This window comes from Athene noctua, chromosome 7 (assembly GCF_965140245.1).
Source record: "Athene noctua chromosome 7, bAthNoc1.hap1.1, whole genome shotgun sequence".
Taxonomy (NCBI): domain Eukaryota; kingdom Metazoa; phylum Chordata; class Aves; order Strigiformes; family Strigidae; genus Athene; species Athene noctua.
The window spans coordinates 35,474,812-35,489,033 of record NC_134043.1 but is presented as its reverse complement, the minus strand read 5'-3'; the positions used below and the strand labels follow the sequence as shown (position 1 = coordinate 35,489,033).

Below are 14,222 nucleotides of genomic sequence, written 5' to 3'. Positions count from 1 at the left end.
TAAAAAATGGCTATTTTCCTGGTTGCATTTTCCGAGTCTATTTATGCTGAACTCCTGCTGTGTTTGAGCTCACAGTTCTGTCTGTAGCTACTGCCAGGACAGTAACCACATTAGTTACTTAATCCATGTGTTTACCTTCTACGATAACCAGTTTTTGGTGGTTAAAGAAGCTCCTTAATCCCGGCTGGTTAATCATGTGTCAGTACCTGAGAGGGCAGCATAGGTGTGGCTGCAGGTGTTAAAGCAGGAGGAGAAACAGGGAGGTCAGAAATTAAGAAACTAGTTTTACTGCTGGAAACAATCCAATGTCAAAATACAGTTTCACTCCACAGAGTTCGGCCCTGAAGGTAATTTGGCAAAGCGGCTTTCTCCACCTCACCCCCCAACCACCACGGTTTATATTATTGCTACATTACGGCGTCGTTTGCTCCACCGATGAAGTAACAGCCTTCACCTCATCCCCTCACAACCTCCCGGGCCTAATCCAGGATGAGGAGCAGCGCCGCTTCAACCCCAATCCTGTCAAGGTAAGAAAACCACTTCATACAACTGTCCAGCGAGGGGCTTGCAGCCTTTCTCAGTCCCTATGACTGGAAAAAGGCTGCTCAGGGGGAGAGCAAGCGGCCGGCGGCCGCCGGAGAGCGAGGGGCCCAGAGGAGGCGACATCCCCTCGGCGATGCCCGTTTCCCAGAGGCAGGGTGAGGGGACGCCGAGGGGAACAAAGCTCGGCCCGCAGCCCGCTCCCCCGCGCATGCGTCCTCTCCCACCCCTCCCTGTTGCCCGATGACGACGATCGACCGCGCCGGCTGCCGCCATGGCGGCCCGAGTGCTGAGGCCACTGCCGAGGTAACGGGGAAGCGGCGGTGGCCGCCCTGAGGCGCGGCGAAGCTTCCCCGGAGCTTCCTCTCCCCCTCCCCAGCTCCCCGCTGAGGAGCTTTAAAATGGCGCCGGCCGCGGCCTTGCGGCAGGCAGCCGTGCTCTGGGCAGGCCTCTAATGCTGGGGGTGGTAACCCCCTGAACCGGTATAAAATATAATTTAGGCCTAAATTAATTTTCCCATTCTAAAACGAGCATGCGCTTAAAAAGTAGTTTAGGACGTTAGCATCTAATTGACTGTGTTTGGTGCTTAAGTAGCTGAAAGCTGAAGTTGCTCATTAATGTTGATGCAAGCCAGGTGTCTGAAGTCCAGCAAATGCCGTTGTTAACTGTTCCTCAGTAGAGTACAGCGACAGTTAATAAATAACAACCTCATTACTTAAATGGAGTAGCATATTCACAAAATCTCCCGCTACGGCTATCTCCTGTCAGCAACAGAAGCGTGAGCCTTGCTCAAGCTGTCCCATAAACTCTACGTAAATATATATGCACGCAAGGACACAAGGGCAGGTTTGTTGTAATGGAAGCTTTAGAAAGGCACAGTTTTTTTCACAAGATCGTTTTTAAAAAATGCTAGCATTTAAATGTCCAGAAAAAGGCTGTAAATTTTTAAAAGACACACACTGCTAAGTATCAAGCATATCCCCCAAGCTCTTTATCCTCTTATTTCCAAGTCCTCCTAACTTGGAATTGAACATATCAAAACCATTAGTAGTTGGCATTTGTATCTGCTATCTATTTACTAGTAAGCAAAGAAGTTTCCAACAGTTTTGAATTCAAAATTGCCCTCTAATGTACTTGAATGTAAAAAGGAGAATGTAAAACAATTGTGTTCAGATTTTTTTCTGACAAAGCTTTGCTTAACTCAGTAGTATTTGGGGATTGTGTAGCAATTTTATGCTTTGAGCTCTCCTTTTAATACTTCTTTTTCAGGCTGAATCCATTCAACAGACTGCAAGTAATATTACAACATTTGGTAAGAATAACATCTTGTTTGACTGAGTTAGAAGCTTTTAGGATTCTTAATTTCCCCCTGAGACAGCACATGCAGCTTCTAATGTATCTGCTTACAGTGGTTCTGAATGTCATCATTTATTGCTCAGGCATGAAGTTGCCCAGGTCTTTGAGTACCTTGTTACAACTCCCTATTATAATATAGACTAAAACTTAATTATTTTGGCTTTACTTACTTTTATAGTTAGTTTCTATGTTAGCTTCTGTATATGCCTTAAATGTTATTTAACTGTGAGTTTGAAATAAATTGTAAAAATACTTCAGTGATTTGTTCTCCACTATTAGAAGTTACTTACAGACTAAGCAACGTGCACATTTGGGTTTGCAGTGTCAAATTGCTGGTAGGGACACATGGAACTGTGTTCTAACCGTTGCAGATATTTTCAGAATGTCGGTCTTAAAACACAAAAACATGGTTCCTTATTGTTTTGTTTTTTCTTCATTGTCAAAGAGTATGTGACTTAAACTTGTCTGAGATTTATTACGCTGAAGGACTCAAATATAAAGTGGTTTCAAAAGAACTGTTTAGGAATTGCAAATAAATCTCAAAGTACAGTAGGAAAGCCTTTGCATACCATTCCAAAATGCATGTTTTACGATCTTAAATAGTGGGCTTTGAGAATGTTTCCATAAACACTCTTGTAAGTATGTTACTCAAGGTAACTAACTGATGACATTTGCTTTATTTACTTGGTTTTGCATGTACAGAAGATGTCTAAAAGTACTGATTCAACAGCTGACGTGTTGTTGGAAAAGAGAGGAGGTGCAGGAATAATAACTTTGAATAGACCCAAGGTTCTCAATGCACTAAGTTTTCCAATGATCCAACAAATTTATCCACAAATAAAGGTTAGTAGCTCCACTTCTACCCATGCATTGTACATATGTTATCCAAAACCAATTTTAAATTTCGGTCTGACTCTTCTTAGTGTACTGATTTAAAGAATGGAAGTCTGTGTGAGTGCATTGGCCAATGGGCTCAGATTTGTAGGAAAGAACATACAGTTTCAAACAATTTAGAAAGAGGAGAAAACATGTCAAAGGAACAGCTGTCAAAATTAAATTTAGCATCTGGATAGATAAAGAGACACCCATATTAAGACCAGAACTGAATTAAAGGCAGGCAGTGCTCATCATTTATATGTTCCTTTTGGCAATGCCCAGCTGGCCAGCCAGCATATACGAATTCCAAGCTATACAGCAGTGTTGCCTCTTGATTGGGTGCATGTTTGTGAGAAGGCTGCATGGCTGAAATAAAAGATACAAGCCATTAAGAAACAAGGTATTGTCAAGTGTCACTCCTTAAAGAACAATTTTATGGATTTACAGGCACTGTTTCTACAAGCTAGTGAAGTAATGTGAAATTTAAAGCATGCAAATAGTTCTTTTTGATTTAATAATATTGCTTATCACATGCACAAAGTCAAACTTACTAGATACCAGTATTTGTTGGATAGTTGCCTGCCTTTTGATAGGTAGCTGTCTTGCAAATTTATGCATTCTTTGAAGAACATTTAAAGAAAGAAATACTTAACCTGTAGTGCTGAGTACCAGGCTTTATTTGAAGCACAACCTTAGAAGGTGGCATAATTTTAAGTACAGTTGCTGTATACAGAAATGTCTCTCTTATCTGGGTACACTTATTTGAATAAGTGAAATATATAAGCATAGTTTAAGGTGGGGAAAGCCTATAAAAGGCATCTTTTTCTCAATACAGTTGCACCACTGCTGAAGTCTTGTACCAGTGTATTCAGACCCAACCCCCCCATGGTCTTTGTACCTAGCAAACTATCTGTGCACAAATTGATTTGATCCAGTCCTTGATTAGCATTGATTGCAGTCATTTTGACAAAATCCGTCAACAATTTAAATGCTGTTTTCCTCGTCATGCATCTTAGATTTGCACAATTTTCATGATTTGGCCTGAAACATTGTTAGTGTATCTTCCATATTCCCAGCTTCTGCCCCAACTTCATGTTCCCATACTGTTTTAGGGAGTGCTACCTTTCTTCAGAGATTGGGAGCTCTGCACTATTTTAAGTATATGATTTGCTTTTTGAAAAAGTAAAATAAAAGTTATAGACAGTATACAGGGAAGGCATTTTTTGCACAGACTTTAATCTTACATGGAAACATTTACTTCTTTTCAGACTTGGGAGCAAGATCCTGAAATTTTTCTAATAATTATGAAGGGAACTGGAGGAAAAGCTTTTTGTGCTGGAGGTGACATCATAGGTAAGGGCTATAGTCACTTAAACATTTGACATATTTTTTTCCCAGTTACTACTTTTCATTGATTTCTGTTACTTACTGTGACTCAGGTAAACAGAGGTTTGCTACACAGCAGTAAGAGAGATTAGTTGTGCTGACTTCTTATAACACCTTGATGTACAGATGCTATTTAAGTTATTTGCCAGGAGACAGCTGTTGGAACATTGTATGAAGGAATAAACATTGGGGTTTTATTAATAACTGGTAATAGCAGCCAGTTAATTCCTGGGAAGAGCGGGTTCTCGTCTCTACCTTTTTCTTCCTGGATTTTGATTACTGACTGCTTCTTTACAAGAAATTTGAAGGGTCCTAATAGGCAGTGTCGTTACTACTGGATAATTTGTGTCTGACATTTGAGATGTTTAGATGCTGAGCTGACAATGGTGATCAATGTATCTGTGATAATTTTGTAACTATGAACTGTAGGAAATCTTCAAACTGTCAAATTTAGCAGTTGTTTTAAGTTTTAGGTAAACAAGCATACAGGTTATCATTACATTTTGTACTGCTCTAACTGGCTTCTTTTTAGTATTCAGAGTCTTCCATATAATCAGTTTTATGTGACTGTTCTATATATTGATACAAAATATCACAAACAAGACTACTAGACATCGGGAAGTGTTCCCTAGCACAGAAGATGGACGGCACTTTCACAAGTGTGTGACAGTCTCCAGCATAATAGTCAAGTTTGAAACTTTGCATTCATATTTAAGTTTGAGCAAATTTTCTCAAATAAAATACAGCAGGATGAAGTTGCTGTTTGTTTGCTGTAAGGAAAAAAAGCTGTTATCAGGTGAGATTATTTTTTTTTACTTGTATTTTCTATTAAACTTAGAGTTAACTTCAGAATTTTAATTTCTCTTAAGCTATCTCAGATGCTGGAAAAGTTGGAGATAGACTGACACAAGATTTCTTCAGAGAAGAATATATCCTGAACAATGCCGTTGGTATGTTTAATAGCAAATTCTGAAGCACTTGTTTTCATAATACTGGCTTTGAATGTAAATTCACTTTCTCTCTTTGCTAATCCATGAAAGACTCTGATAACATAATAGAAGTAGTAATGGGTGGGTTTTTTAAACCAAGTTCAGTAGCAGTAGTGTAACATATATCATTTTTATACCTTGCATGCAGACTTTGTTTCTTTTGTTTAAGCTATTGATAGCTACCTTATCCCATCCCATTGCTCTGGGTAGTTATATTTCCACTATGGATGAATTGAGTCTTAGATGCAGACAGTGCAGTTCTTCACTAAGTAGCCTTGATCTACTTCAAAGATGACCTGAGCTAAAAATAGATGCATGGAAAATCATTAATATGCATTCAGAAAGCAGAAGATCAAATTATGTTAAAACTTTCCATTTAAATAAATTGCATAAATTAATACTCAAGCTATGACTTAACTGCCTCAGTTTATTGCAAAGAACCTAGGAGTATGTGGTCTTAAAATAGCCAACAGCAAAGACACTAGGTAAAGTTTACTGGGGTAAAGGATATTAAGAAAGGATATTAATTCTTCAGGGTAAAAGTCAAAAGTTGAATGTTTTGGTGAGAAGAAACCTCTCCATACATCTGTTAATTGAATACATCTTGAGTTTTTAAACATTGCATAAAGTGTTAGTCACTACAGGAAGAGAAGTGAACATGTTGCATATCAACTTAGATTCATAGAGGAGCATAGAGCTATGAGAGTATTTTCTGAAAAGTTGTTTTTCCTTTGTTTGACAAAGTTTCCAGTTTTACCATGTTTGTCATGTACCCTTCTTGCCTCCATCAAGAAAAATAGTTTGAGGTTTTATTCGTTTGTGAAAAACTAGTATTACCATGGCAGTTGGACTAGATGATCGTCGTATGTCTCTTCCAACTAACAATTCTAGTCTATTCAAATGTTGCAAGGGCACATACTTTAAAAGTTAGGGTTTGTGGTTTTTTTTTTTTTTTTTTGTGTTTTTTTTTTTAATTATTAGGGTGTTCTATGTCTATAATGTGTGTAATTACAAAACCTAGATTTTTGATAGCTGTGGTATGATTGTATTCTTTTAATACAGATTTCTGCCCAAAAGATTTCTTTATGTCTTATATTTCACAACTTAAAAATACCCAGAGGAGCTGCTTTCACAGCATTTGCTATTGGAAAGGCATGCTTTTATAGAAATTTAGTTTGAAAACTAGCATCTAGAGCCCATGAATTAGCTTGTATGTTCATGTAAGAACAAAGTTAAAAATGCAATTCTGTTATATTTTCTAATTACTAATTTGAAGGATTGAACTGCCTTTTAAAATAGTTCTGGTTTTAAACAAGGATCTATAGTTGCTACAGAAAAGCTAGCAACATGGTTGCAGCAGATACCCCTATCAGCAACAGGTTTGGCCTGAAAGCACTGAACATGAGGCAGTGGTTTCATTCATAGTCAACCTGAAAATCTTTCCATGAATTGGTCTTTAATTTTATGCCTCCTAAAGGCCCCAACAGATAAAATTGATAGATAACACTGTTGTACTTTAGGACATTATGACCTCAACCTGCCTGCACCACATTCAGGGTTGTAACATGCAACAGAGTTGGCAGGACAGAACATGTTTGCATTGCAGTAGTTTACAGTCACATTTCAGCTGAAACCTACCAATGCATCTGGCTTTGTACTAAAGCACTGGAGTGCTGGTGCACACTCTGTGCTGTTAATCCAGGCTGTGAGACCAGGGAGAATGGAAACTTGTGTGTCAACATCCTGCAAAGCTATTTAGAATAGCCAGATGTGACTAAATTGTCCAATAGTCACTTAGCAAACAGTCTGACATTTGATGGTTGTATAATGTTCTCTTACAACACTCAGAAAGCAGTAAGTCAGTAACTGGTGTTTCTTTTCATTGCCTAAGAATTACATAAAGGACCTTCATTATAGGTTGATATTTTCTGTTTAATTTACCATTTATTTTCTGTTGCTCTTGCTGAAGACAGACATGGGGAAATGTGTTGTATATACAGTTAGTCACAGGTCCACTCTTTTGAAAAAATGTACAATATTTTTTTACATTTCTTACAGGCACTTGCAAGAAGCCGTATGTGGCACTTATTGATGGCATTACAATGGGAGGGGTAAGTTAAGTACCTTGGTGTGATAACTGATATAATTTGTTTTAAAGTAATGTAACATTCTGTACTTCAGTTGAATAAAGTGCACATGTGGCATTTCAAGAACAAATGCTTGTCAGGGTAGATTGCTGCTCTGCTAGCGCTTCCACTGTTCTATGATAGCTAGTGCAACTGTTTTCTCTGAGGATCTGGCAATTGTGTTGAGAGAAAGAGCAGAACCTCAGAAAGGTTTTCAGAATATTGAAGTGTGAGTTTGTAGATCATACAAGAGCTGAGAAGAGTTTTCCAGTCAAAGTGTATTAAAAATAGAACTATATAAAAATACAATTAAAGGACAACTGTTTGAGAAGTTGGAAAAATATCATTCTAAGTTATACTTTAACAGACATTTGAGTTCTGTATTTTTCCAACAAATAATCTGGAAATGCATCGACTTTCTTACCTCTGCAGTACTCCTAAAACATGAGTTAAGATCCCGATCCCCTGCGACCCCTCCAAGGCTGCACCTTATTATTAAAGCACATGGAGAAAACTCCATCGCATTGCTAGTTATGCTCAGTGCTAATAATTGTTTCAGCAATTGTTGGCTCTAGACACCATAAGTACGTAGCTAAAAGAGCAATACCATGCTTTTCTACATGGTAAAATGCTATTCTCTTCAGTTTGACATCTGTTGGATATATTTACACCATAGCAGGGAGCAGAATACCATAATCTTAAGTTATTTTGAGTGATGAATTTGACAGCGAAGTCCATCTGCCATATTGTCACTTAAATTTCTATTGTTTTCATGCATGACAATATGATATGATCATACAGTCTATTTAAATTAAGTTTGTTAAAGATAGGATGCAAGAAGCATAACATATGATCCATAATCACCTGTCATGACTCTTCCTTTTCCATCTTTCCTTACACGTTTCATTTTGTTCATTTTGGTTGTGGTCTTTTCAGCTTGTGATCTAAACATGTGATAGCTTTCTTCCCCTTTGCTTCTCTGCTACCAAGCCCCAAAGATTTCAGCTAGATAGCCATTTTTTCTCCCAATCTAGTATATATAAATTATAGTTTTCAGCATAAAGGAGACTAGTCTTGTAGCTCTTGCAGAAAAAGTTTTTTATTGAACATAAGAGATCTGGAGATTTGTGGATAAGAGATAGGGAATCAATTTATTTTATGGCATTTTGAATAATAGCATGGGTAGCTATGAAAGCAAAACTGCCCAGCAGCTGATGTCTTTTTAGAGGTCCTATAGATTGCTCATTGTGATTGTGGCCTAAGCAGGAATAGAATTTTGTCCTTTGAAAGTATTTTTTTTAGACTGAAAAGAGCATAATGAAGTCAAATGATCCTGTACTTCCTTCCTTTTAAAGGGCTTTTAAAAGACAGCAGTTAGTCTGAAACCTTACTTGGATACCCAAATTTTAGTATAGGATACCCAAATTTAAGTGGGACCTTGACAGGATTTAAGTGCCATTAGTTTGAATGACAACTTGCAGTTTGATGATACTAGTAGCAGTTCTCTTCATTTTGGGGTAGGGGACTAGATTTTGATTGAGCAAGTATGCAGCCTAATTTAGGGGAACACTGTGGGTCTCGCATTCCAGATTACTTTTAAACTTTTTTTTTTTGACCTTGAGTGTTAATTTGCACTTGATAATACAGCTGTGTTTACTCTGAGATAATGCCCTTTCTACAGGAGTGCAGGTTTTCATCAGCATATTTCTCCCCACCCTGCATTGGCAGTACATGGAAGCATCTACTGATAATTTAACAAAGGAGGTCAGCAGCAGTATTTCTCAACACTGATTAATTTTTGTGTATGTGTTTTATGTTAGTTTGGAGTTGTCTTCTATGCTTTTTCCTTTCAGTCACCTCCCCTGTCTGTAAGACTTGTTTTGGTTCCTCTAAATGGACCAGTGCTTACACAGGAAAGTGCATTAGCTTCCATCTTTCCCCCACCCTCTTCTTTCACTATTTTCTGCACTGGGAGCCTCATCACAACTGACTTTAACCAAACTTAAGGCTTGCAGCAGCTGTTTTCTATTGTGGTGCAAATAGGTTCACTGCAGTGGTATTTCATAGATTAAAACCTCTATAACAGCCTTTGAACTTGTCATGGTCATACTGTTACCTTGTTCTGCTTGCTCTGTCCTACTGTAATTATTTACTAGAACTGCATTCATGCGAAAGAGTTATTCTATTCATGGTATAATTAAATGCTTTGTTATAAATCACTCAGATTCTAGATTCTATGTTTTTAACACAATCGGGTCATATTTCACATGCTCAAGGTCTGGCTGTCTTATAAGTCCCTGAAGTCAGTGGGAGCTGGAAACATTTGTCACTTACAAACTACAGTAAATGCCTTTTAAAAAAAAAAAATCTACATTTAAGCCCTTGGCTTTAGAAGCAAGTGGTTTTAGCTTGGGTTTAAAAATCAAGGGACACCTCTTACTGCAACTTCACTATAGACCATTTATCTGTGAATGAAAATGCAAGCAGGTAGTCTCAACCTTGCTCAAAAGCAGCATTATTCACAGTGACTGCTCTGTTGTTCTAATTTAAAAGAAATTAAAAGTCACACAAGCATATTAGAAAATTAGCTATTATGTGCTTAGGGAGTTCAAGAAGCACACATATCAGATTGTGATGGTGAAACTTGGAACTGTATCCAAAAAATGAACTGATTCCACTTCAGCATTGTTGGTTAGAGGCTGGTAAGTGGCTTTCTTGAGCTTAATTAGCCAACAGATGGGGCTGTGGAGCTTGTTTTCTGCACCTTCTATCCTCATGTAGTTCATCAAAAATTGATATTCGGTATAAATGTATCTTTTCACCTTTCTGTACTTATTCAGAGTAGTAAATTCAAGTGACAAGTATGTTTGATGAAGCAGGGATGACTGCATTTTACTAAAAATTAGTGAAATAGCTATAAATACCACATTAACTGGTAAAGGGCATATACTGTTAAAGGAAACACTGGGTGTGTACTCTCATGTTGCTAAAAACTACTATTCAGATTATTTTAGTTGACGTCCATCCATAGATTATTTCCTTGAAATTAAATACCTGAGCAGTAGACAAGAAATGCATAGTATTTAAATAGACTGTTTTTTAAATAATATTGTCTGTAAATGAGGTCCTAAGTTTGGGACTCTTGGTTCTAGCAAAGTCCCAATCTTTTCCTGAGTTCTTTGGAGATGAATAGAAGTGTGATTTATAAGCTCAGTCTAGACCTATGGATTTAAATAGGGCTTTGCCACAAAATATATTACTGTAACAGACTAAAAGGATTAATAAAAGTATTTTAAACTTGTTTCAGAGCCAAATAAAGTACTCTAGACAGATATGAGGGGTGGCTTTTGGATGATTTTTGGATATTTTCAAATCATGACATTGGGTTTAGAATTCAAGGTGAATATTTGACAGAAAAAAAAGAAATACAGGGTGTAGACTTTGAAAGTTAACGAATGTGGTCCAGGTCACTGGACTAACTTTATGTAAAGCCTACTTAAAACTGCAGTGGCATATTGCCAGAGCAGAAGTACATAATTTTCAGGAGTAAAGGCAATTGCTTTTAGTTTAGGGAGGAATCTGCAAGAGTGTGTACGAAGTACCCTCTTCCTTAGCATCCTATTCTAGAGCATGCACAATTTAGAAACTTCCTGAGCTAGCCTTTATTTCAGAACCACAGTGCTAAATAACCATCAGTAATCACACTCACCTCACTATTCATCTAGTATTTTTTGACATTAAGTAGGCTTGATCCTCAGAAAGGCCTGTGGCATTCAGTTTCACAGCTGAATTTTGTCCTTTGTGAAAAGTAATTTGCTGTTGTTTCAGGCCTACTGTCTAATGTTATTGAATGTTTATGTGTTTAATTATTAATAAGGCCAAAATAGGCCCCAAGATACTTATTTTTTTACTGATGAGTAAAGACTGTTGCTCAAACATAGGAATTCTTGGTTTTGGACAATTATATATAGGATTTAATCCTTTAGTCTGACCTCTTACACAGTACAATTGCAAAGTTTATTTTAGCAAATTAGAGGTTTGGAAAGATATCATTATGTTAACACTTCTTTAACAAGTAATGCTTTGAGTTTTAGAGTGAGAAAACATCTTGCTGTGGGGCAAGATTTTAACTTATATGGTAACATGCAACATTTCCAGTACAGAAATGGAGTTTGGTAGAGTTGCAAGCTCTCTTAAATCCTTTCCTAAGTCCTGTGCTTTGAGTTATTCCAAGAATCTTATTTTCTAATCTTCATGTTTAGGGAGAGTAATAGGAAGTTGGAACTTTAACACAGATCACAATTTAAAGAGATAAATGTCATCCAACCTTACCTTCATCCCTGACTTCCTCAGATTTCAGGGCCTAGTACTGACTGCTTTATTTTCTCAGTAGAGAAGGACTTCGAGTATATAGACTGGGAGTATGAGAAGAAAACCTGTTAAGTGGGTCTTTGGACTCATGAGTGGCTTTTCATTAGTTTTGTCAGCACACTTAGCAGTACAGGTTTTTTAGGCAAGGTCTTTTACCTAAACTGGGAGTTTACATCCTAAGTAACTTATGTAGAGTATCTTTAATGTGACTATTAGAGAGTAGAATTTTTAAAAGAACTGTTGGAGTCTGTTAGTCACTCAGGTAATAACATCAAATATGTTAAGCTTTAGACTATATAGAAGTATAGAGCTGAGACAATCCTCAGGATTATTCTTTTGCAATTGAATTAGGGCTAAATATAGCTAGATGACTGCTTAGCCAATTTTCACCTAATGCATTCAGAACTCTCTTACAGCAGGAATTCTGTTTTTTCTAGATATCCCACCTGAGTGCTTAGTTATTCTTTCAAATTAAGATTGCCTCTCCATGTCCAGTTTAAGTCTTTAGTATGTGTAATCAATATATTCCTGTCCTAGTCATAGCTCTCTAAGAATATTTTGAGATACTTGTATTCTTTGCTCCTAGCCATCTCACTTTAATAAAGATAAGGATAGTGATTCAGCCTGTACTATAGATTAAGTCTTTGGGTCTTCTTACAATCCTCTGGAATCTCTCCAATTCATGTACTGTACAGTTCATTACTAGAGACTAGACAATATTTTAGTTGGAAGATTCATCAGCACCAAGTAGAGCAGAATAATTATCCTCCATGTATCACAGAGATACTGTCACAAATAGCCCATAGAAATAGTGGCTTCTCAAAGCATCAGGGGCTATGGGACCACCACTTTTAGTTATTCTTAAAGCTTTTACTCTTGCCTCTTTCCTCCTTACATAACATAAATTTCCATCACAGTACATTTCTTTATCACTTACCTTTTACCAATTTTTAAATCTTCTTCCTTGAACAGAACTTGTTTGTTGAAAAGCTAACCTTGTAGAGCTACCATTCTCCTGAAAGACTGCAAAGAGAAAAAAATCCAGTACTTATCTTCTCCTTCAAGAAACCTGAGTGCCATATCAGCTGGCATTGCCTTTTGCAGCTCCACCACACCAAGCTGATTAGGCTTCCCAGGTGTATTGAATCTTGAGTGTGTTGAGTGTGCTGCAGCCCTTGGCTGCCTGCTGGTAGAGACTCTGCTGTAGCGTGATACCTTTAAGTAGTTCTTTTTGCAACAGTATTGCATTATTATTTGTATTAGGTTCATAGTTGCTATAAACCCCTGAAAAATGTCTAGGTATTTGTTCCATAGAAAACATACTTGTAATTTTTGCATCTGATTTTGCTTTCTTAAGTGTAGTTCTCTTCATTGTGTTAGTTTCTATCTGATCTCCAAAGTGAGATGGTTTTGATTCTGATCTTGCCCTTCAAAGTGTTTGCCTTCCCCAAAAGTAATCTGTAAATTATAGAAATCCTTGTTATGTCATCATCCAAGCAGATAATGAATATACCAGATAAAACTTCATTAATAATTGGCTTCTGTATGACCTCAGCTAGTGTGTCCTCTCAGTTTGATTGCAAACTGCTGGTAACGCTTCATATACTTTCAGATGATTGTGCCCTCCCTTTCACAGTGATACCACCTAGGCTATGTTTCCCTAGTTGGTTTGTGAGGGGAAACTATGCTGTGTATGGGGAAGCATCAGAAACACCACAGTTCAAAACATGAAACTCTTTCAGAATACTGCTCACTGAGTGACAACATCATTTTAATCGGGGGGTTATTTAGGGGTACCAGAAATACAGATGCAGCCAAATTCCTGAACTTACTCAGTGGTTTGGAAATATTCTTTCTATTGTGCATCTAACCATGGTTCCCTTCTGGACTACAGATTCAGAATTACCATGTCTTTTTATGTTGCAGTAGAACAGTAAACTGAGTACCTAGTATTTAGCTTTACTTCTTTTTTGTGTTAGTGTCACTTCATTTTCAGCAAAAGATGCTAGAGGCCGACATTGTTAGAGGAATATGACTTCACTTGTAAATTGGATCTCAGAACCTGATATGTAGGTCTTTAAGGCAGAAATTTGCTTAGTTGAAGTTTGCATCTTTTCGCATCTTTCCTCTGTAATTATTCTCTGTTGCATCATTTAAAGTCCATTTGTTTTAGTAAGGGTTTAAGAAGAATTTGACTTTTGGGAAAGGATGACATTTTAACTCTCTTCAGAAAAAGTAGAATACTTCTGTGTTTTAAACTTGTATACTGCTTTAATCAGTACAGACTTGTCAACATTTTAATTAATACTTCTCTGGAGGGAGCTTGCAGTGCTTTATTTCAATTTTAGCCTGGCATATTTGTGAAATTTTACCTCAAAAGATTCCAAAAAGGTTTTATAAATATAAAAGTTTGTTTAGTAATGCTCTGTATATTTCCAATGTTAACTCTATAATAATGTTCTGAGACCTATGGGGAAAGATGTGATAGAGATTTACATCAGATGTGTGATTTTTCTTGGTAGCAAAGTTCTTCAGCAGGCAAAAGTAAATGCCTGACTGCAAAATACTAGATTAACTG

The 14,222-nt window shown here is 37.2% G+C and overlaps 1 protein-coding gene across 3 annotated transcripts in view; it reads left to right on the top strand.

Annotated features, from left to right (window-relative positions):
• The first annotated feature begins 238 nt into the window (after positions 1-238).
• The window catches only part of HIBCH (3-hydroxyisobutyryl-CoA hydrolase), a 47,411-nt gene continuing 33,427 nt past the window's right edge, over positions 239-14,222 (top strand). For 2 of the 3 annotated variants that reach the window (XM_074910617.1, XM_074910619.1), the window contains exons 1-6: positions 239-527; positions 1,810-1,852; positions 2,599-2,739; positions 4,041-4,125; positions 5,028-5,108; positions 7,206-7,258. In XM_074910617.1, the coding sequence (XP_074766718.1) occupies positions 490-527; positions 1,810-1,852; positions 2,599-2,739; positions 4,041-4,125; positions 5,028-5,108; positions 7,206-7,258 (441 nt within the window). In that variant the 5' untranslated portion in view covers positions 239-489. Of the gene's footprint in view, positions 528-739; positions 847-1,809; positions 1,853-2,598; positions 2,740-4,040; positions 4,126-5,027; positions 5,109-7,205; positions 7,259-14,222 lie in introns of those variants that run through there. The other variant, XM_074910618.1, reaches the window with a different exon arrangement.